At 36.7% G+C, this 20,180-nt stretch overlaps 4 protein-coding genes across 4 annotated transcripts; 2 read left to right on the top strand and 2 right to left on the bottom strand.

The window, feature by feature from the left end:
• The first annotated feature begins 19 nt into the window (after positions 1-19).
• Positions 20-12,052, top strand: LOC114519555 (protein KIAA0556-like). The gene is given in 47 exon segments (XM_028539705.1): positions 20-185; positions 842-909; positions 1,002-1,072; positions 1,395-1,534; positions 1,719-1,776; positions 1,937-1,994; positions 2,097-2,151; positions 2,248-2,306; positions 2,415-2,501; positions 2,631-2,693; positions 2,891-3,200; positions 3,287-3,406; positions 3,476-3,614; positions 3,697-3,868; positions 4,130-4,231; positions 4,332-4,448; positions 4,575-4,718; positions 4,808-4,882; positions 4,974-5,051; positions 5,130-5,275; positions 5,368-5,430; positions 5,585-5,674; positions 5,743-5,813; positions 5,888-6,110; positions 6,459-6,601; positions 6,727-6,781; positions 6,915-6,999; positions 7,002-7,064; positions 7,140-7,234; positions 7,517-7,619; positions 7,734-7,828; positions 7,907-7,946; positions 8,068-8,217; positions 8,452-8,536; positions 8,611-8,664; positions 8,770-8,885; positions 9,017-9,078; positions 9,167-9,332; positions 9,492-9,561; positions 9,793-9,883; positions 9,972-10,015; positions 10,198-10,308; positions 10,674-10,813; positions 10,937-11,038; positions 11,187-11,347; positions 11,595-11,695; positions 11,863-12,052. Coding segments are annotated over 47 exon segments (4,701 nt in total). The 5' UTR covers positions 20-175; the 3' UTR covers positions 11,913-12,052.
• A 102-nt stretch (positions 12,053-12,154) lies between these two features.
• Positions 12,155-13,237, bottom strand: LOC114519641 (kelch domain-containing protein 9-like). Its single transcript, XM_028539804.1, has one exon. The coding sequence runs from the start codon at positions 13,199-13,201 to the stop codon at positions 12,167-12,169; it is 1,035 nt and encodes a 344-aa protein (XP_028395605.1). The 5' UTR covers positions 13,202-13,237; the 3' UTR covers positions 12,155-12,166.
• Positions 13,238-13,399: 162 nt separating this feature from the next.
• On the bottom strand, positions 13,400-15,432 carry LOC114519642 (testis-expressed protein 47-like). The gene is made up of 10 exons (XM_028539805.1): positions 15,217-15,432; positions 15,034-15,106; positions 14,657-14,760; positions 14,479-14,540; positions 14,327-14,369; positions 14,113-14,211; positions 13,981-14,040; positions 13,810-13,873; positions 13,578-13,673; positions 13,400-13,490 (listed from the first exon to the last, which is right to left on the bottom strand). Exons 1-10 carry the CDS (start codon positions 15,328-15,330, stop codon positions 13,447-13,449), a joined length of 759 nt encoding a protein of 252 aa, XP_028395606.1. The 5' UTR covers positions 15,331-15,432; the 3' UTR covers positions 13,400-13,446.
• A 60-nt stretch (positions 15,433-15,492) lies between these two features.
• On the top strand, positions 15,493-19,054 carry LOC114519598 (clusterin-associated protein 1-like). The gene is made up of 13 exons (XM_028539759.1): positions 15,493-15,580; positions 15,982-16,093; positions 16,260-16,344; positions 16,427-16,549; positions 16,754-16,807; positions 16,918-17,013; positions 17,148-17,231; positions 17,298-17,431; positions 17,543-17,600; positions 17,682-17,765; positions 17,936-18,119; positions 18,271-18,320; positions 18,495-19,054. Exons 1-13 carry the CDS (start codon positions 15,559-15,561, stop codon positions 18,651-18,653), a joined length of 1,245 nt encoding a protein of 414 aa, XP_028395560.1. The 5' UTR covers positions 15,493-15,558; the 3' UTR covers positions 18,654-19,054.
• The last annotated feature ends 1,126 nt before the right edge of the window (positions 19,055-20,180 follow it).

Raw genomic sequence — 20,180 nt, 5'->3', positions numbered from 1 at the left:
CAGTCCCTTCTGACTAAACCACAGCAACTGCAGTCTTTGTTTTTGGTTTTATATCAAATCATTCAAATGCAAAATATGCAATTTAAATTTGATATATTTTGTTGTTTCACAATATTTTAACGCTGTTCCCTTGTGAGATTTGAGGAGCTGAAGATGCTTTTAATATTGCAAGCCAATGATGGAAAGTATGTGTGTTTTTTACGAGTTCGTGATCGCATGAATTGAAGCATCATATATTACGATGAAGTTTGTTGTTATTCCGTATTATTTTCAGTGTTTATTTTATAGTAATATGTCTATTCCTAGTAATTCATTGTGGTTCTCATTTGATAATGCCGTGCTTTGAGAATTAAATGTGACTGAATGCACTATATTAACCGTATATAGCTCTGTTCATAAACTTGTTGTCATGGATTTCTTGTTAAAAGTTCTTTGGAATTTGAAAAATGGTTGCAAGCGTTGTAATTATTGCAAGATAATGATTAATTGCCCTTGAAATTTCTAAAAGTACCAAGATGAAAGCCATTTTAAAAAGCTTTATATGATAAACTCCGGTGGTGTAGCATTTTCTCTCTAATATTAAGAAAAGGTAATGCACATTGACTAACCCTTGGCAAGCCCAAAAGGATTACCTTCGGTTAGTATTTGAAGAAATAAACTTTAGGTAGCAAAGGTAATGAGCAATCACTTCCAGGTAGCAAAGGTAGTGAACCAATGAACCATAGGTACCAATAGTAGCAACCAATGAACTTCGAAGAAACCACCTGGTTATATATAGTATTACTATTATATAAATTCTAATAAGTAACCAATATAAGATGATATTGTATATTGCATCTAGGATCACATAGACAGGCCTCAAAAGCCAAAAATCCAAAGTCTAATGCTCCAAAATCAATTCCAGATCAGGTGAGTTGAAACTGTACATATCTGGTATTTTGGAACAGTGCTCTAATTTTCAGGGTATATATTTGAGTAATAATATTCTTTAACATTCACAGCGTAGTGGAGGTAAAGAGATTGCGTCAGCTGCTTATGATGAATACTTGTGGTTGTTGCAAAAGAGGAATCGGTAAGCTAAAATTCCCTGCCTTTTGGTACCTGCCAAGTATCTAGGAAAGCACCTACTTTTGCTAGAATGGGCCAAGTATTTTTACATGGGATACGAGTTACAGTTATACTGTATACTGGCAACCAACACTGTATTTAGTGACATAGCCAGCCTGAGGATTTGGTGCCAATCATTTCACAGTCAATCACAACATCAAAATATTAGCTTGGTTGGACAAAATCAGGCTAAATTATAGCTAAATATTCTACTGTCACTCACTGTATTACATTTTTGGAGGGATTTTGAATAATGATTTTAAATATTAATCATTTTGCGATCACAGACTTTTAAAAAGACTAAAGACAAAGGATGAACAGCAGGTTGCCCTGGAGAAGAAAGAACAAGGTTTTTCTGTTTATATCAATGGCGCAAACAGAGAGTTTCCAAGTCTTCCAACATCAAGACAAACCAAGACAGCAGACGGTGGGTGAAGCATCTCCAGATTATCATTTCATCTCCATGAGATTTTCATAAAGCAATTCCAATTCAGATTATGGCTGGACGCTAGCTGTTGTACCTCCTATTTAAGAGAAATGAAATTATATCTTTTTTATTCAATTCAAAATGACTGAAAACTTTATATAAAAAGAAATTTGTTTTGTTTCAGAGCATTCTTCATCCAGAAAATTGTTAGCAAGTGAGCTTGAGTTAAATGAGGATGCAAAGTAAGTTTAAAAAATAAACATAATTTAGAATGAAAAAATCATTCAAGGACATTTCTTCAAGAGAAAAGGAGCAGGTTCAAATTTAATTGCAGGAATTATAGGTGAAATAACTATAGACATTAAACACAGTTTGTTAATATTTGTGTTTGATTGATTGTAGGGAGAAAAACAGAGCAAAAACTGCTCCAACTAAACTGACCAGAAAGGAATGGAAACCAGTAAGATTCAACTTCTTTCTGTAATCTTGAAAACTTTTAATTTTTATTCAGCTTGTTTTAAATTTGATGTTTCTTACCTAATGGTAAATCTATCCATCATAGATGGGTTTCAAAATCAAAACTGACCAGGGTGAAAAATTGAAAGTAAAGGTTCCAGGTATGGGATCTCTTCCATCTTTCTTTGAAGTGGTCCAAATCATCTCATATAAAATGTTTCTCTGAAGTTATTTTCTATTGTATGGGAATGCTTTAGGCAACATAACAGGAATTTATAGTGAAGATTTTGATGAAGTAGCAGATGATGTCAGTGAGGTATGAAGGAACTACATATAATCTTGATTTGATATCATAACTTTGCCAATACTTCTATTTAAAGCAATAGCGTTTGTGGACTCACTAAGGCATTTCACTGGTTATTAGAGTGAAGAATCAGAGATGAGTGATGGAGATAGCGATGATGAAGATGATGAAGTTCAAGAATTGTCTTTGAGTTTCAATGATGTTCCTGTGAGTACCTTCAGTATAGACTGAGTGCATAAATTGAACCTCAGATCAAGAGCAGCCTAAATCTTGTTAAAACACTTGTGTTGAGAATGTTACGTTAATAAGGTGTGTTTTATTTTGTGACCATTGTAGAAACTTAGAAGAAGCTTAGAAAGGGACAGTAGAATACAAGAGAGTATCCAGACTGTCATTGAGGTTCGTGCGTTATAATAATTGTTACATCTAAGACAAAGCTATTAACAATCTTTGTAACAATATCTTAGCTAAACTAAAAGCATTTAACAATAGAAAATGGTTTACTGTATTTGCATTCCATTCAAAGTGATTTTGTTTTTGTCTGAAGTATCAATCTATACTGTCATTTGGTTTTACAAATTTGTTCTTTTTTACAGTGTGACTCCTTTATCGAAAGTGACGAGGATAAACCACTTGATGCTCTTGCTCTCAAGGACATTGAGGATGAAGATGAGATAGAAGAGGATATCAAAGATGATGATGATGAACATGAAGAGATAGAAGAGGATATTGAGACTGCTGATACAAGCCTTGACTTAAGAGATGTTCTTAAAGATGTTCCACAGTTGAGGGGAAGTTATGTGATATATGAGGACACAGCGGACGAAGCTTTGCGATCAGCCAGACCTGTGATTGGTCAGAATATAAAACCTGAGGAAGACACAATTGTTCTGTCGTTTTCTAAAGGTACTAAAGCTGTATGAACGCTTGGGGCGTTGGCTTGTCGCGACTTGCTTACAATATTTAATAAATACGTTTGTCTCATTGCATAGCTTCAAACACCCGTGGACCGCAGCCGTTGTCAAAAACTTCACGGAAGAAACAAGAGTCTGGTTTAGTTCACAGTTCTCAGGATGTTTTCAACGCTGTTGCATTGGAGAACAACCAAGCTGGTGGGTTGCAAGCATTCAGAAATTTGAAAAAACTGAAATCAATTTGACGTATATTATCCTGTTTCCTAGAATTTTATAGAGATTCTTCAAAGCGTACAGGTCATTCCGGTAAAATAGATACATCGAAAACAGGCAGTGAATTGACCAATCCGATAAGCGATGAAACGGTCGCCATGGTTACGAAGAAAGTCCGCACTATGAACGCTAGGTAAGAGTGAAGGCTCGTTATTATGTAAACGTGTCACCTCTGAGGAAAAGGCCGTGGGATTGATAATAAATCTTTCCTGCAGTCAACAGAAACAGCTGATGGATCTGTTAGCGAAGTTGGATCCAACTGCCGCAGAAAGTATCTCAGCTGCCACGAGAGTGCAGCCATCAATTGCGTTTGGGTCTTCAGAATCATCACCAACACAATCTTTGTCACCAAGAGAAGATGTTGGCTCATCCAGAGAAGATCTTTGGGTACGGTACCCCGCACCAGTACTATACCATGACCATACTATATGTACCATATGTACCATCCCATCTCATATGAACCATACCATGTGGTGTCACTAATCACCATAACACATACCATACTATATGTACCATCCCATATGAACCATACCATATGGAATCACTAATCACCATACCACATACCATACTATATGTACCATATGTACCATCTCATGTGAATCACCATGACCATCCATATTAGACTTTACCATTATCCTATTTTCACAGGAAATCAGGGAGGCACCGTTATTGGATAAAAACAACTTCTTGGAAGTGCTTTTAGAAATACGATCGAACTGGGGCCACCCTTCAGATGTTGGCCTCACGGAGGTGAGTGTCATTTTCTATCTGAGAACCATCACAACGAATCAAAGAATTTACCCAGCACAAGCGCAGACCTCGTTAATTCATCCTTTTTTTTCCTTGTTAGGTCCAGTTTTTCGACAAAAATGGTTTGCTTATAAATGTCCCCAAAAATGAAATCAGTTCATCAAACAAAGACAGATTCGAAACCTCTTTATCAAATCTGGTCATTGGAAAAACAAAGGTTATATAAGCCGTTCATTCGGTACCTTACATCTGGCTAGTAAAGTTAACTTGATTGGTATATGAGGAGAAAGCAAACACCTTATTCAAAGTGTTCAAAACCCAATTTGTTTATTGCTTTCAACAGACTACCAATGGCAGATTTATGTGGAAGTGTCCGTACACAACGGGGGAAGTGATCTCCTTGACATTTAAAGTACCGTGCGAGTGGGAGGCTGGGGAGCACAACATAAGCAGGATCAAAGTTTGGAATTATAACAAGAAAATGAAGGTTTGTTTTCATAGAAGTAATGTCCTGTGTCGTAAGAATTACTCTTGTTAGTGTTGCTTTTATCAAGACCATGAACCTTGGTTGTGTAGGACTTGAGTATTGGGGCTAAGGAAGTGAGAATTTTCACAAGCGGAAGTTTGGCCTGGGATGGTGTCATTGATAAGGTACACTATTAAGAAAGGTTTCTTAAATTACCACTTAATCGTCGTAGTATTACTTTCAATTGTTGTCGTCAAAAGAATTTGATCTTTTTAGGGTTGTGGCAATCAGATATACGATTATGCCGAAGAGATTAATTTGAAATCCACCAGAGAGAATCGAGGAAATACTGAGGTGCGTACGATTCACGACTTTGTCGAACACTGAAACCCCTCCAGCGTTGCGCACGAGTTAACTCTTGTATCGTTGCAGGGACACGATTCTGACATGGTTGTTCATCGTGAGTCGCCCACGTTTCATCCTGGTGAAGATGCACCTAGATCTCCCGATATTGTCATAGATTCATCCATCATAATGCCCTCACGAAACAAAGGACCAAAACCAATTTTACAATCAGAGTAAGAAACCTAACCTGACAAAATGTCTTGTATCTTTCCACAATCTCTGTCCAACTTACTATGGCTATAAATATATTTATTTCTTTCAATAGTGGATCTCGTGAGATTGCCATGGAGGATAAAGATGAAATTTCACACGCGGAACAACTCTTGAAGTAAATCTTTTCCATATTAAATCAACTATATGACCTCTCTGTAGGACAATTGTCTACCTTGAAGGAAATATTTTTCTCCCAGATTGATTTCCCATTGTATGTTTCCAATCCCTCGTTTTCTCAACCATTCAATTCCATTTAATGAATCTTATAGACTCACGGATGACTGTTTACGTCATTATAGGACGGAAACCTTTAAATTTCCAAAGAAACCACCTTGGTTGGACGAAATGAAGGATAAACGGTATACATATAGTGTATGAAATCGATACTTTTGTGGCATAATAAACAATGCTTCATTTCTTCTGCTAGATCTTCCTCAAGTCGTGTTCAATCCACTCATCCACATACTCCTGTAAACTGGTTAGATCAACCAGAAAATGGTACGAATACATTCAATCATCAAAAACATTCTTCAGTGAGATATCGTATCGTGAATCCATATTTTCTTTGGCAGATAAAAGAAAAGACCTGGAATCCGGGATTGCAGACGATCTTAGCCTGTTGGAGCAACCCAGGACTCGTTCAAGGCCGACGAGTGGACGACGGAGCAGTCGAAACCAGACTCCTGACAGTTCAAAGAGCTCAAGAAGAACAACTCCTCGTCCTGAAAGCGGCAGACGCAGTGTGGAACAAACACAAGAACCCTTGGAATTACACGAACAACTAACAAAACTATGGTAAGATAAAAAACAGTTGTACGATTGCTTTGTGAAAAGGTTATTTATCAAGACACTAGCATTGCTCTGTGGTGGAAAGGGCGACTTTAATACACACATTCCGTACCAACTGTATTGGCGGACTCTGGATAAGAAACATTAGCTCAAGCTGGAGTTACCATTGCAAGTCTCTGAATATATTTACTGTTCTACTGAGCACCACACTAAATAGTTCTGTACTTGAAGACAAAAGTATGTCATTGAAGAGTGGAGTTGTTTTTTCCCTCTATTAGTTTGCTTATTTCTATGTAGTTGGTCATCTTACGTAGCCCTGCAACGCACTAATGGCTATACTTAACTACCTTCCAGTGTTGGGGATGCATCATCACCTGAAGAGAATCCTGTTGAACAAGAAAAATGGCTGGAGGAATCTCTCAACTCTCTCTCGCAGTTCAGACGCTGTCACCAAGGAAGGATAACGCCTTCGAATAAAATTGAAATCGATCGTCAAGGTAGGGAACACGAGAGAAAATAGTTTGATTGCTGGCTGGCTGGGACACTCCATCTGTGTGTGCATGAGAGATATTGTGAGTTGATCTCTTGTAGTAATGCTTATATGAAACACATCTTTTCATAGGAGATGCCCTCGATGATATACTTAGACAAAGTGAAGATGAGAATGAAAACTCCAGGTGAAACGATGTAGATTTGAACAGATAAATAAATGAATAATTCAAACGGTCTTCTCTTGACTCGTGTGCTGTACTGCGCTAGCTAACAAGCAGTACTTGATGATTATTCACTCTGAACAATCCATTGTTTCAGTCCGACGGATGATTTCATCATTCCTGAGCTGCCAACGGGTCGACGTCTTGTCATAAACATTCTCACAACCTGGGGAGATCAATACTTTATGTGGGTTTGAACGGTATTGAGGTGTTCAGCAGCTCTGGTAAACCTGTGCAAATTTCGAAGGTGATCGAGCTTTGCTTTTACCAGTGATGCGCAATTTGTGGTTCTCTCGTGTTAACATGAAGTATCTCGTTGTAGATAACCGCCGATCCTTCAGACATCAACATTCTTCCGGAATACAGCAAGGATCCACGAGTTGTGTCGAACCTGATTGATGGAGTGTATTTTACCAGGTAACGATGGAACATTAGGATTGTAGTGGGTCTTATAATGAAGGGAGGGGTATTGTGGGGGAAGAACAGGGCCTTTAGGGGAAAGACAGGGACACAAGGGTTAAAGAAGCAGGCAGAGTGGAGGGGCATTGGAAAGGAGGGATAAAAGTGTTCAAGGGGGTTATCTGAATAAGGGGGTGCCGGGCGAAGGGATGGACGGGGGGCTTCCTTGGCATTGTCTCCGTGCTACAATTTAATATGGAAGTATTTTTCTCTTGAGAATTAACCAAGCTATTTACGTAGGGATGACATGCACCTGTGGTTGGCTCCATTCACTGAGGGAAGAAATCATCTTATTACTATGGATTTCAAAGATTCCTCAACATTGGCTATGATACGAATATGGGTAAGTTAATCTAATTTAACGAGAACTCACTCACGAGGTTACTTCGGTACAGGTGAAATCGATATATTTCGCAGGCAGAGTCCGGAGTAATATCGCTGAAATGTTTCGTTTCAGAACTACAATAAATCCAGAATCCATTCATTTCGTGGTGTCAAAGATGTCGAGATTTTTCTAGATGACAATTTGATCTTTCGAGGAGAGATGGCGAGGTTTGTCATTATGGATTAATTGATGTGTTTTGACTGTTCCTACTCATTCTTATCATTGGTGTGTTTCTATTTCTTTAGAGCGAGTGGAGAGCTTGGATCATCGGAGACGTTCGGAGATGTACGTGAAGAATATATATGACCTTTCTCGCGAAACGGGAGGCTGAATATAGAAGCTGGGTCTCTTGATTCTTGTCCATCGCCGTTGTTGTTAACATCGTGAATATATTCTTCTATTTCAGACGATCCTGTTTACAGTAAATGAAGAGATTCTTGAAGCAATGGCTGCCAATGATCAGACGTACGAACCAGACATTGACGATGACGAGGATTTCTTACAGACAAGTAATAACTTCAGACGACCCGTGACCGCTGACACTGGTGCTGAGATGGTAAGGAATCGTTGTGATTGTTGAATCCTTTATACCACGCAAAAGAAGATCCATGTCTTCTGATCCTTCATCCTTCTAACCATATGAAGCTAGATCCAATCTTAACCGCTCGTTCTTTTATGCCTCGAGACACGAGTGTCTTTGTTTACCTACCTGTTGGAAAGAACGAGTCCTACAGCTAAATCACTTGATCCTAATGCTGAATTTTACTCTACTCATCGCATGATCTTCTAGGAATCGTTAGAAAGGCCATTTACCTGCCCCAAAGAACGGAGAAAGCCAACGTTGGAAGCCACGTATCCAAATAAAGTTATTGAAGGTATGCAGTACATGTTAAAAATGGAGAATTTGCAAAACCTTACGTGTGATATAAGATATTTTGATTCATTTCAGAAGACTTTACTGATGGATTCGTCGACGAGGGTAGCGGGAACGTTTTTGGACAAGGTAACAACACTATAGTCTATACACTTAACATACACTATACTTGATACATCTTCTAGTGTAAATATTTTAATTGTAAGCATTCCTACATATGACATTATGTTTTAGTCCTGGAGTTAAACCTGGTCGAGACGTGGGGTGATATATATTACCTTGGTCTGTCAGGACTACAAATTCTTGGTAGCCAAGGCGAGATCATTGATATCACATTAGATATGCTCCAGGTACGCTTGTCGATAAAAGAGAGTTGCTAGGTAGCATGCAGATGAACTAGCTCGACCCAGACCTGATAAGGAATGCCCCCAAACCTTTCTTATTCAATCCAATATATCCTATCTTGTATATTTTGTTCAAGGCGTGTCCAAAGGATCTCAATGATTTACCAGAATATGAAGATGATGATCGGACATTAGACAAGTAATATTCAAACCTATATTCATGCATTTATTTGCTTTCTTTCACAAGTCAACCACCCTCTGACGGTAATCATTCTGTATTTTTTAAGGTTATTGGATGGTGTTAACGTGACGATGTCAGACGAACACATGTGGCTGATTCCATTCGTTCTTGGGGAAAATCATCTTCTTACAGTCAGTTTAAAACAACCAATGGAGATCACTGGACTGCGTGTGTGGAACTACAATAAATCGCCTGAGAGCACTTATAGAGGGGTGAGTATGAGTACCTTATCAATAATATCATCATTGGAAGCCTTTGATGGGTTGGAGTGCTGATATAATGGTTCCTTTTGTACTTATGACTGATCTCCAGAGGCTGAAATTTTTATGTGGGAATTTGATAGAAATTTTCACTTCATTTTCGTTGAAAAGGTTAAAAGAATATATGTGAAACTTGATGGGCGAAAACTCGGAAACAAAGAAGGAATTTTAGTCAGAAAAGGTTTGAAAGAAAAATGTTTTTATTTAGATGGATATTCATGAAATTTTCTTGTGTCAGTTCGCCCATGGAAATTTGCAGAAATCACGAATTTCACTTGGTCCTTTAGCAAAACTATTTTAAATCTAGCTGTAGATTATTTTACCCGTCAGTTCATTCGAAGGTTTCTGTCAGTTCCTGGATGAACATACAGTATGTTTTGACCGAGCGGCTGTGTTTTATTTGTATTTCTAGGTCCTGGTCATTGCAACTTTGATTTTGGTCAAGAGATCTCATTCGTAAAGTCGCCGAGGAAACCTGAAATAAAACAAGTTTATACACCAACGTAAGCATGAAAACTAAACGATATACAATAACTATCCTGAGAATGAATGCAATTTATATACCTCTCGTCATTCATCTCTTCTGTTTAGTCAAAACAAAGGCGACTGTGAACTTACAGTTAAACCTTGTGGCTGTATCCTTTGTATGGATTAATTTATCAAACATTTTTTCGCAAGATTCAACAAAAAGAATTCTTGCGTCCTTGAATGAAGACCATTCACTCGACAAGTTTTCTAATTGTAATGTTTAATGGTTTTGACTTGGGTGAATAAACTACTTTCCTGCAAAGATTTCTTCCTTAATGAATATTTTTAGTCGTGTTTCAGTTCCAGCTGTTCGGATCATGGGGTGATCCATATTATCTTGGCCTCAATGGCTTGCAGTTTTTTGATGAAGATGGGAAACTTATTGAACTAAGTCAGAAGAGTATCCTTTGTTTAATGATATTCGTTTGTTTGAATGAAGTTTTGCTCATGCTCTGGGATACCCATTACCATTGCTACCAATACCAGGAACTTACTATCACTGTCACCATACTATGATATTATACCATCACAATACTATAAGGTCACCATCACAACACAATGTCACCTTTACCAAACCATGATATGACCAACACCTAACGATGATGGTGATACCAAACCCCTGGTATCACAAATACCATGATACCACCATCACCATACCATGATATGACCATCACCGTACTATGATACCACCATCACCATACTATTATATCACCATATACTATGATATGACCATCACCACACAGTATTTCCTTAACTCACAGCCAGATGTCACAGCATACCCTGACAGTGTCAATGTGTTAGAAGGAGTAAAGGATGATGTGAGAACACCAGCAAAATTAATCGACGGAATCAATGACACTGACGATGGCAGACACATGTGGTTGGCTCCTGTCTTTCCAGGAATGGTAAGATTGAAGAACTTCCCAGGGAAAGCTCTAATATCTAACCAACAGAATATACTAAGATGTTTTCACTATATGAAGCATATGCTTATATAAATCTCTGATTCCAATTCGCGTTTTTTTCAGACTAACTTATTATACGTGGTATTCGACCAGCCGACCACAATATCAATGATCAAACTCTGGAATTATCGCAAAACACCAATTCGTGGAGTTCGACAATTTTCGGTAAATATGATCAATATTTTTTATCAAATGTTGAGTTTCTTACAACAGCCATTTCAACTGAGGTTTGCGGAACAGCAGTCAGAAAAATCCATTCAAACTTTCGCGTAACATTTGCCTGCATTTGGATGATTTTAAATTATTTTCTCAGATTCTTGTTGATGACTTGCTGGTGTTCAATGGTATTCTTCCTCAAGTACCAACAGGATCCAGAGGCATTCTACCAAACATGAATATCCCAGTGCCGCATGCTGCTATCCTGTTCACAGATGATGAAACTATCAGAAGAAAGGAGAAGTCTTTTGTTATCAAGTAAGGGGTTGTTTAACATAAACTTTGGAATCTTCTTATTCTTTCTTGCCCTGGCTTTTTACACAATTTTATGCATTAAAATGTAACTGAGACTCAGCAGAATACATAGGGTATTTATTGCAAAGTAAAGCCTTGGCATTCTACTGACAAAAAACAAAGGTGGAGGGCATTGGAGGCCTTGATTTTTCACTAACAAAAAGAAACTTTTTTTTGCAAAAATATGACAAAAAATCTGTGTTTTTGAAAGTGGTGGCGGATTTTTTGAGAGTCAGGAAGTGGCTTTGGTGAATGACAAGAGAGATTTTCAAGATTTTCAGGAAGAAAAGAAAAATAAAGAAGTTGATCAAGGTGAGCATTTTTTAGTTTATAATAAACAAGAATACAAAATAACACATTTTAGTTCAAATTTAGACCTACTTTTCATTATTGACAACTGCAGTTGGAGTGTATTTGACAGAACCTCTAAGTGAGATATGTGACGAATATTTATTAACCAACTCACCTCTTGCTCTTAGCTATGCGTCCAAAAACCAGCGTGACTCATTTCTCTCGAACAAGGAGATGACGGAAGAAAACTTTCATAAACTGAACATATTAATGTACATTGTAAATATATTATTCAGCAAAACATACATATTATTTATAGCTAGATAAATATTCTAATAATTTTTATTTGTTGTATATATAACATGTAAATCCAATATACTGTGGTTTTTTTATTGTATTAAACTATTGTATTTAAACAAATTTGTCTATTTGTATCAGTGCATGGTTACATACATTTACAATGCATTGGGTTGCATCTGGTATCCCAACCCTTTACAAATCCACCATCCAGACATTGTCTGTACACTTACCATCTAGTAACCCACCAAAGACAAACACTTTGTCATTCACCATACCCATGGTATGACCAGTAAGACATGGTATTCCCTTACCTACCTCTAAAGGACTATACCACTTCATCTTACAACAGTCTAGTATGTAGATCTCATTTGTGACATTATTCCTAACCCCCGCCCATGTCTCGCCTCCAAAAAGTAACAAAAACCTATCGCTTAGCTCAACTGAAACACAATGTTGCCTCCCAGAAGGTTTCTCGCAAGCCTTCCATTTTGAAAGAAAACTAGTTATTTTATCATTGTCAAGCACAGGTTGTTGTCCTGGCTTTTTGTTCCAGCTGCCAATGAGTTGGTATTCATCTCCTTTCCGACCACCTTGTACAAATAATACATAACTTTTCCCAAGATGTGTTTTAACCAGATTTGCAGTATGACCTGATCTCGATGACACATGGAGGTGAGCTTCTTTGTACGCACCTGTTTTTACATTGAAGTAGAATGCATCACCAGACCGCCGCTGTGTCCTGATCCCACCCTCCCGACCAATTACCAGCAGTTCATTGTCTGAGATCTGGGTGGCTGTATGAGAACTGAGTCCTGCTGGTATGTCCCCTTGCACTTGTATTTGGAACCAGGTATTGTCAACAGTGTCATAATAATATGCATCAGAACTTCTCTTGTGGCCCGTCCAACCACCAATAAATACGATACAACACTCGTTTATTACATTAGCTGTGTGGTGACTAAGTTTAGGCGCTTCATGTATCTGGACTCCACCAAAATGTCGCGATTTCGAGTGGCTTTTCTGCGCGAAATCATTGTCAGTTCGGGTTATTTCTTTCCACTCATTGCATAAAGGATCGTAGCAATATACCCTGTTTTGTACGGATTTCTTGTCATCTAACCCGCCAAAAATATAGAACTTGTTTTGTACTAACGAACAGGTGTGAAAAGCGACTTTCGGGGGCGAAGAACCGCTACAAGAAACAGCTTTGAAGTCAAAATTTGACATTTTTTTGAAGAAAACCGAGTCGCCATTGCTATACCACGATTCTTTTCGAGGGTGGTTAGTACACGTTTGGTCGCCATAGCAACAATAAGTACCATACTAATTAATATTCCAGAATAATTGCACCAAAGCTAAATATTGGTGCAGTTATTATTTGCAATTTTCTTAACAATTGATATAACAATTTTAGTATTTAAATGTATTTACAAAGTCTCTATAGTACAAAATGTTGTTGTAGACAGCTCATGCTAACTTAGTGGTAAAAGATAACTTGGTATTGGCCATACAAGCTCTGAAATGTAATTGGAGAGAAGAATAAGACAAGTTTGAACAATTTTAAAACATTCTGAGGAGCGCAAAGGTATAATTTGTTTCTTACCACCATCCAAGACAATTTCAAATGGTTTCCCATAATGGTCCAGGTATTGTTTTGGTGAACACAAATCATTACACTCACAGAAAAAATCAATCATGTCTGAAAAAAATAAGTGGTTACTTTCAATATCAAAAGATACCATATGCCCTGTAACAGATCTAAAAACACTTTGCATCCTAGTGCAGGATTAAAACACAATTGATCATGTGTTTAGGAAAACAAATTTTCTTTTTACCTTGTGGTAATAGTAAATCTGGCACCTTTTCATGTAGTTGATCCATAGCTGCTTTGAGATTTACCTTAAATGCAAGATTTCTAATTTAGTAAGTTGGTTGACTGGAAACACTTAAACATTGAACATTCCTTTCTCAATCATAATTTTCAACTTTTTTAATATATAATATACCTTTGGTATTTTGGCCAGGTATTGACCTAGTTTTAACATAAGCACAATTGCTTCAGATACCTATATATAACAAAATATATGTTACCAAACTGTGATATGATGCAGTTTATTGATTGTTTGATGTTAACTTACAACAGTTTCACATGGTTGTGAAGCATCATAGCTCTCCATTCTTGTTGTTGGGATACTCAACACACGAAAACTCCATTGGGTGAAAAGCCTAGTTGGAATCTGCATAGTCAGTAGTGTCAAGGATGTGTCCTTGCAAAATAAATGACTGTTGTGATCAAAGCCTCAAACAGGAGAATCCTCAAATGGGAGAAAACAAGTATATTTTAAAGGATACATCGTGGGAATAAACTAAAATCTTTATTTGGTGAACAAGTCCACTGTTAAAATAAAAAAACTTTAAACCTTAGTATAAACAACAGCTTGGAATATTACTAATTTATAAGATTTTCAATTTCCTTGTGTGCTTTAGTATTTTGTCCAACCTACTCTTTGTTATTTTCTGTATTTTCCAAACTTTTTATTACTTCTTGTAGTATATTGGTTGATGTCTATGGAATCAAATATTCACAGCTTGAAATAAACTAAGAGATTATTAAGGAACAGGTATAGTTAACTCTCAGTATATTTTTCAAATACATGCAGCCACAAAATTTAAACTGGGAACCTCAACAATATGGACGATATGTGATGGGTAGATTAGCAGCAGTCCAGTAAATGTCTCTCCTTGAATCTGAGAATGAAGGTGTTTGAAAAGTCTTTCATAATGACCTAAACCAATGGTAGGAGATGCTGATATGGTAAATATCCCATGTTATAGTGGTCATAATTTGCTTACAACCACCTAATGACATGGTATCATTTTAACAGCGGCTGGTGTATGATATCATATTAATATGTCCAACTCTGGCAAAACCAAAGGGGATATGCAATCATGGCATGTCATTATAGTTGGTAAGAAACAAGTGACGATCTGTTATGGCCTTGAGGTGAGATATGCATACGTCTTCACCCCCAGATCACAGGTCATCACCCTGCACCCACCTCCAATTTCCCGTCTTTCAGATACAGCAGGGCGTATCTTGGCAACAAATATAACACGATGTATTAGATGCTTCTAGTGAAAGAAAAGGGTACACCATTTGAATATATATCTTTTCAAAGCTATATTTTGCGATCAACAGAGTAAAATGAATCTCAAAAAAAACGAAAAGTAATTTTATGTACTTTATTCATAGCTCTTGCTTTCTCCATATTGATATCAAACAACGATAATCTCGTTGCTTCGTATGGATTCACTGAAGAATCTCCGAAACTATCATCAGCGTTGTTTACAGCCATGATTAGTCACAATTAAAATATAAACAACAACAAATCGTCGAGGATGTTTTGTTTACAAAATGTAAGGTGAGCCGCGGTTGCCAGGGAAACGTAAACAAACGAGGTTCAGCGGACGAGGACACGGGTCATGCGTAGTGGGAAATAATCGAGAAATATATAAATTTGGTAAATTCTATCTCTAAAACTTACTCCGAAAATTGGCTGTGAAAGATACAGTTTTCAACTAAAATGTCTTATAGGGACTTGCGAAGTAAGTCTAGCTTCAATTCTAGCTTAGAGCAAACCTAAATTTTTATTTCTATGTCCAGATTTAATATGTTAACCACTCTTAATTTTTGTACATTGGTTGTTAGGATTTTGTACGTATTAATAAAATAAATATTTATGCTTTACCTGAGATATGCTTCTACACTTTATTTCCTTGGGAACAAATGATGTAAAAATCCCTAAAATGTGACAATTTCTTAACAATAACTTGTTAAATAACTTTTTTAAATAACTTTATTATAAAATAACCTAAACATTTTAATATTTTAGCATGAAACAACAATATATAATTATTTCTGCAAAGTTTTTAGTCAATTAATCCATGCTTTTATCAGTACAAGTGCCTTTTAATTTGCAGTAAAATTAGCAATTTTGTCTGTTTAGATTTTACTGAGATGATGAGAGCATTGGGCTACTCAAGGCTTATTTCAATGGAAAATTTTCGATCACCAAATTTCTCCTTGGTTGCGGAGGTCTTGGTATGGCTGGTTAAAAGGTAAATAACATCCTGTTCCTGTGAAAACTAGTGGCTGACGAGAGAAGCTTTCAAATTGCCCAATAATATGAAATCTTACACAGAATTTGTACACTGGAAACTTTATTAAACCCTGGTTTGCAGAATATGAAGTGCATGGTGTCTTATGGTATTTTTAAAATCATAGGTATGACCCAAATGCTGATTTACCAACTGATATTGATACAGAACAAGACAGAGTGATCTTTATCAAGTCTGTTGCCCAATTTATGGTAAGTAATAAATTATTTGAAGGTTCATAAGCTCAGTATATTTCTTACACTATTGATATTATGATTTCATGTTTCCCACCAGGCAACCAAAGCACATATCAAACTAAACACAAAGCGTTTATATGGTGCTGATGGCTATGCAGTCAAAGAGCTCCTAAAAGTCACTTCAGTTTTATACGATGCAATGAAGACAAATGTAACAGAGGTAGGTACCAACTTCACCTTCATCCCTTACCTCTCTCATAGCGCATTCTCTTCATTTCCTACCCTCTCTTTCTTTATTTATTCCCTCATTACTTATAGCTCATCTTGTCTCATGCTTTTTACCCTTTATTCTCCTTTGAATTGCCCCATCAACCAGTCCTCACCTGGTGCATAAGTAAAATAATTTTGTTTCATCTCCTATTAGGACTCAGATTCAGATTCGAATGTCAACCAAATTTCATTTGATATATCATCAAGGGTCAGTAAGGATTACCTTTATCCAACTTATTTAGCACACAATTGCATCAAATTAATTTAAAGATATCTCATGTGTGAGAATATGAAACACTAACTTTGCATAATTTTTAGATCAGTGATTTGAAGCAATGCAGAACACTTGCATCTGAAATAACAATGAAAGGTGCCAGTCTTCATGATCTCCTGGGACGTGAAGTTGATCTAAGGGTAAGAACAATATTAGAATTCTTAGATTGTACATTTACAGTACTGGACAGCCCACAAACCAGACTCAATGGTCCAAAAAAGTTAATTCTAATCCACAATCATCCTCTAGCTGATAAGTATTTTTTCTTTGAAAGGAAATGAGATCGATTGCCATTTCCAAACCACTGGAATTGAATGAATTGGAGAGTGGAATAAGCAGTAGCATTGTGAATGTTAAGGTATTTTATTGGATGATCTTTTCCTGATTTGAATGAGATTTTGTTGACAGTCCTTCTTTTGCATAGGATGAGATAAAGAAGACAAACCACATGCTGGATAACATCGCTTCAGACGAGGCAAATCTTGAGACAAAAATTGAAAAGAAAAAAGCAGAATTGGAGAGAAACCAAAAGCGATTGAAGAGCTTAGAAAGTGTGAGGTAATACATATCCTAATCTTCTGCATTAGAACCCCAGGGCCATAGCTTTGATTCTTGTAAGAAAGGCTTGCAAGGTTATTCAATACTTTAATACTTTTGCATGTATTTTAGACCAGCATTTATGGATGAATATGAAAAATTGGAAGTGGAATTAAAGAGTATATATGAGGTGAGGTGGAATATTTGGTTATCTTTCTTAGAATACTGGTTGTTGGTGATTTGATGAAAATTAATGGTGTGTTGTATATAGGTTTACATGGAGAAGTATCGCAATCTGGCGTACCTTGAACATTTACTGGAGGAAGTCAATCGAACAGAACAGAATAAATTTGAGGTCAGAATTATTTGAACAACAAGCTTGCCTTGTACTGTGTATGGACAATTGAAGCAAGGGATTGGACTATTCAGGTTACTCCTGAGGGTGATGGAGGGGTTGGAAGGGATACCTGTAAAGAGGGGCACTTAATACTGCTCTAACTCTAGTGTGTTAACACATTGCTGTAGGAAACTGAGGCAAACTTGCGTGAAATACAAGAGAAAATTCGTAGCGAGGAGAAGAAATCTTTACAGTCGGATAATTTCAACAGTTTGGATGACTTTGTGGCCGATGATGATGATGACAATGATGAAGAGGATGATGAAGTTTTGATTGATACAAATGGAAGACGGCCCCCTGGGGCTAAATCAGGTGGGGACAGGAAGGTCTTGAGACAAGATATGGTTACAAATCATCATAATATATGCTTTTCTGATGTTGAGATCCACAGATTATTTGCAGATCTCTGACATTAGCCTCAAATGCTTCCTGATTAAAATATGAATATGATTTTCCATTTCAGATGGGCCTCGTGTGGTTGGATCCATGGGTGGCGGAGACATGTCTGACGAGGTATCGTACATAGTGATGATCATTTTTTGTTTATTCTCTCAGATTTCATATTCCCAATCAAAGATTACAAATATCACATGCACTTATAGATAAGTTGTTGAGAAACAATTTCTTTAATCTATCTCACTACATCCTTTATAAATTCCATAAACAATTTCACTGTATTTCCTCCAGGGTGATAGTTCATTGTCATCCGGTGATAGTGATATTGGAGTGGATGATGATGATGATGAGGATATTATCGATGATGATGACGATGTGGATGATATCCGTAATGCAGGAAGTGGATCACAAGATGGCGAAAGTTTGAATGACAGCGATGATAACTTTTAAATATTGTACATTGTAAACTATATAATATTGTATTTAGTTGTGCATATTTCTATATGGCTGGAAAAATTTGCAAAGCATCCAAATCCATCTCCTCACTGCACTAATAAAACAATAAAATGTGAATTAAACTAATTTATTAAAACAATAAAATGTGAATAGATGGAAATTGGATTTGACTTTCTGTCTGACTTTGTGAATGTTGCCTGGCTAATGCAATGCTTGAAATGGTGGGGAAAAAGCATTAAATGCTTGTGAATAACAATCTCTTTGCTTTTGGAGCCATTTTGGGAGATATTCTTTGAGAAATTTATGTTTTCCTTATCATAAATCAATTGTTGTAATGTGTATATAATGAAATATATTAGTCATTGGCCTAATGTCATGTGAGATGGTATAACTAATGCTATGGTACATCACATGTTGGTATATTTAAAAGACTATGGTTATTAATTAATAAACTGGTAACCGGAACACCGGAGCGGGTTTGTTCAACCCATAGATAGAAAATCCACCAGGGAAGAAGCGCCGTGGATTTCCAGGGGGGGGGAGCTGTTTGTTAGAATCAAAATGGAGTTCCTGTAAATGTTATTCGTGGTAAAAGCATAAAGAAAGGATGGGAAATTCTCCGTCAAACGTGAACAACGATAGCGACGAGGAGGAAGGAAACTTACTGCAGGTTTTGCGATTGTGTTTGGTGTTTTTAATAACATTATAAGAAATAGTTTAGAAGTTGAAATGTGCTGTTTACAAAAGGTTAATTTCGTTTTTGACTTCCACGTTACAATTTCTTTAGAGAGGTTCTTATTTGATAAACTTAGTATTACAGCTGTTGTTCAGTAAAGTTTGGTTAAAATATCGCAGAATTTGAGCAGTTGTTGCTCTCCTGACATTATTATGCTCTACTGAAACAGGGAAACTGTAAAAATATAACCTTGAGTCACCTTGACAATGGAAAGTATAGGAAACTTGTCTTCTAAAAATATGTATGTTTGTACAAACTGCCACTAAAACAAGACACTAAATAGTGTTCATTAGATAAATTTTAACAGGTTTGTGATGGCAGGTATTTTATGCATTCACTCTGCAAAATGCTGAAATGTTGGCTAACTTAGGAAAGACTTGCAACAGTAAGGCTGTAAGGGTTGTTGTATAAATGAAACTGCTGTGTCATGTGTTCAAACATGCAAGAACAATGCAAATGCAAATTATGCAGTTATCAATCACCACTTCTGTATTGATGGGGATGTCATTGAAAGTTTTTACAAAACACATGTTTGTCTTAAGGCCAGACCAGCTGTCAGATCCAATTCACTTTTGACATAAGGAATAAAGTTTGTTATTGATAATTTAATCCTTGAGATTAGGTTAGGATTGAGTTAGGATTAGGTCTTGGATTATAATTATGATTGATCAGGGTTAACATTAATCCCAAATCTGATCCTCACCCTAATCTTATCTCAAATAACGATTGAATATTATGTATTTAGGAATTGCTGAATATAGAATTATTATTTGTGAGTGTGTGCA

This window comes from Dendronephthya gigantea, unplaced genomic scaffold (assembly GCF_004324835.1).
Source record: "Dendronephthya gigantea isolate DGI-Jeju-01 unplaced genomic scaffold, DenGig_1.0 000013F, whole genome shotgun sequence".
Classification (NCBI taxonomy): Eukaryota; Metazoa; Cnidaria; class Anthozoa; order Malacalcyonacea; family Nephtheidae; genus Dendronephthya; species Dendronephthya gigantea.
This window is presented reverse-complemented; position numbering and strand designations above follow the sequence as displayed.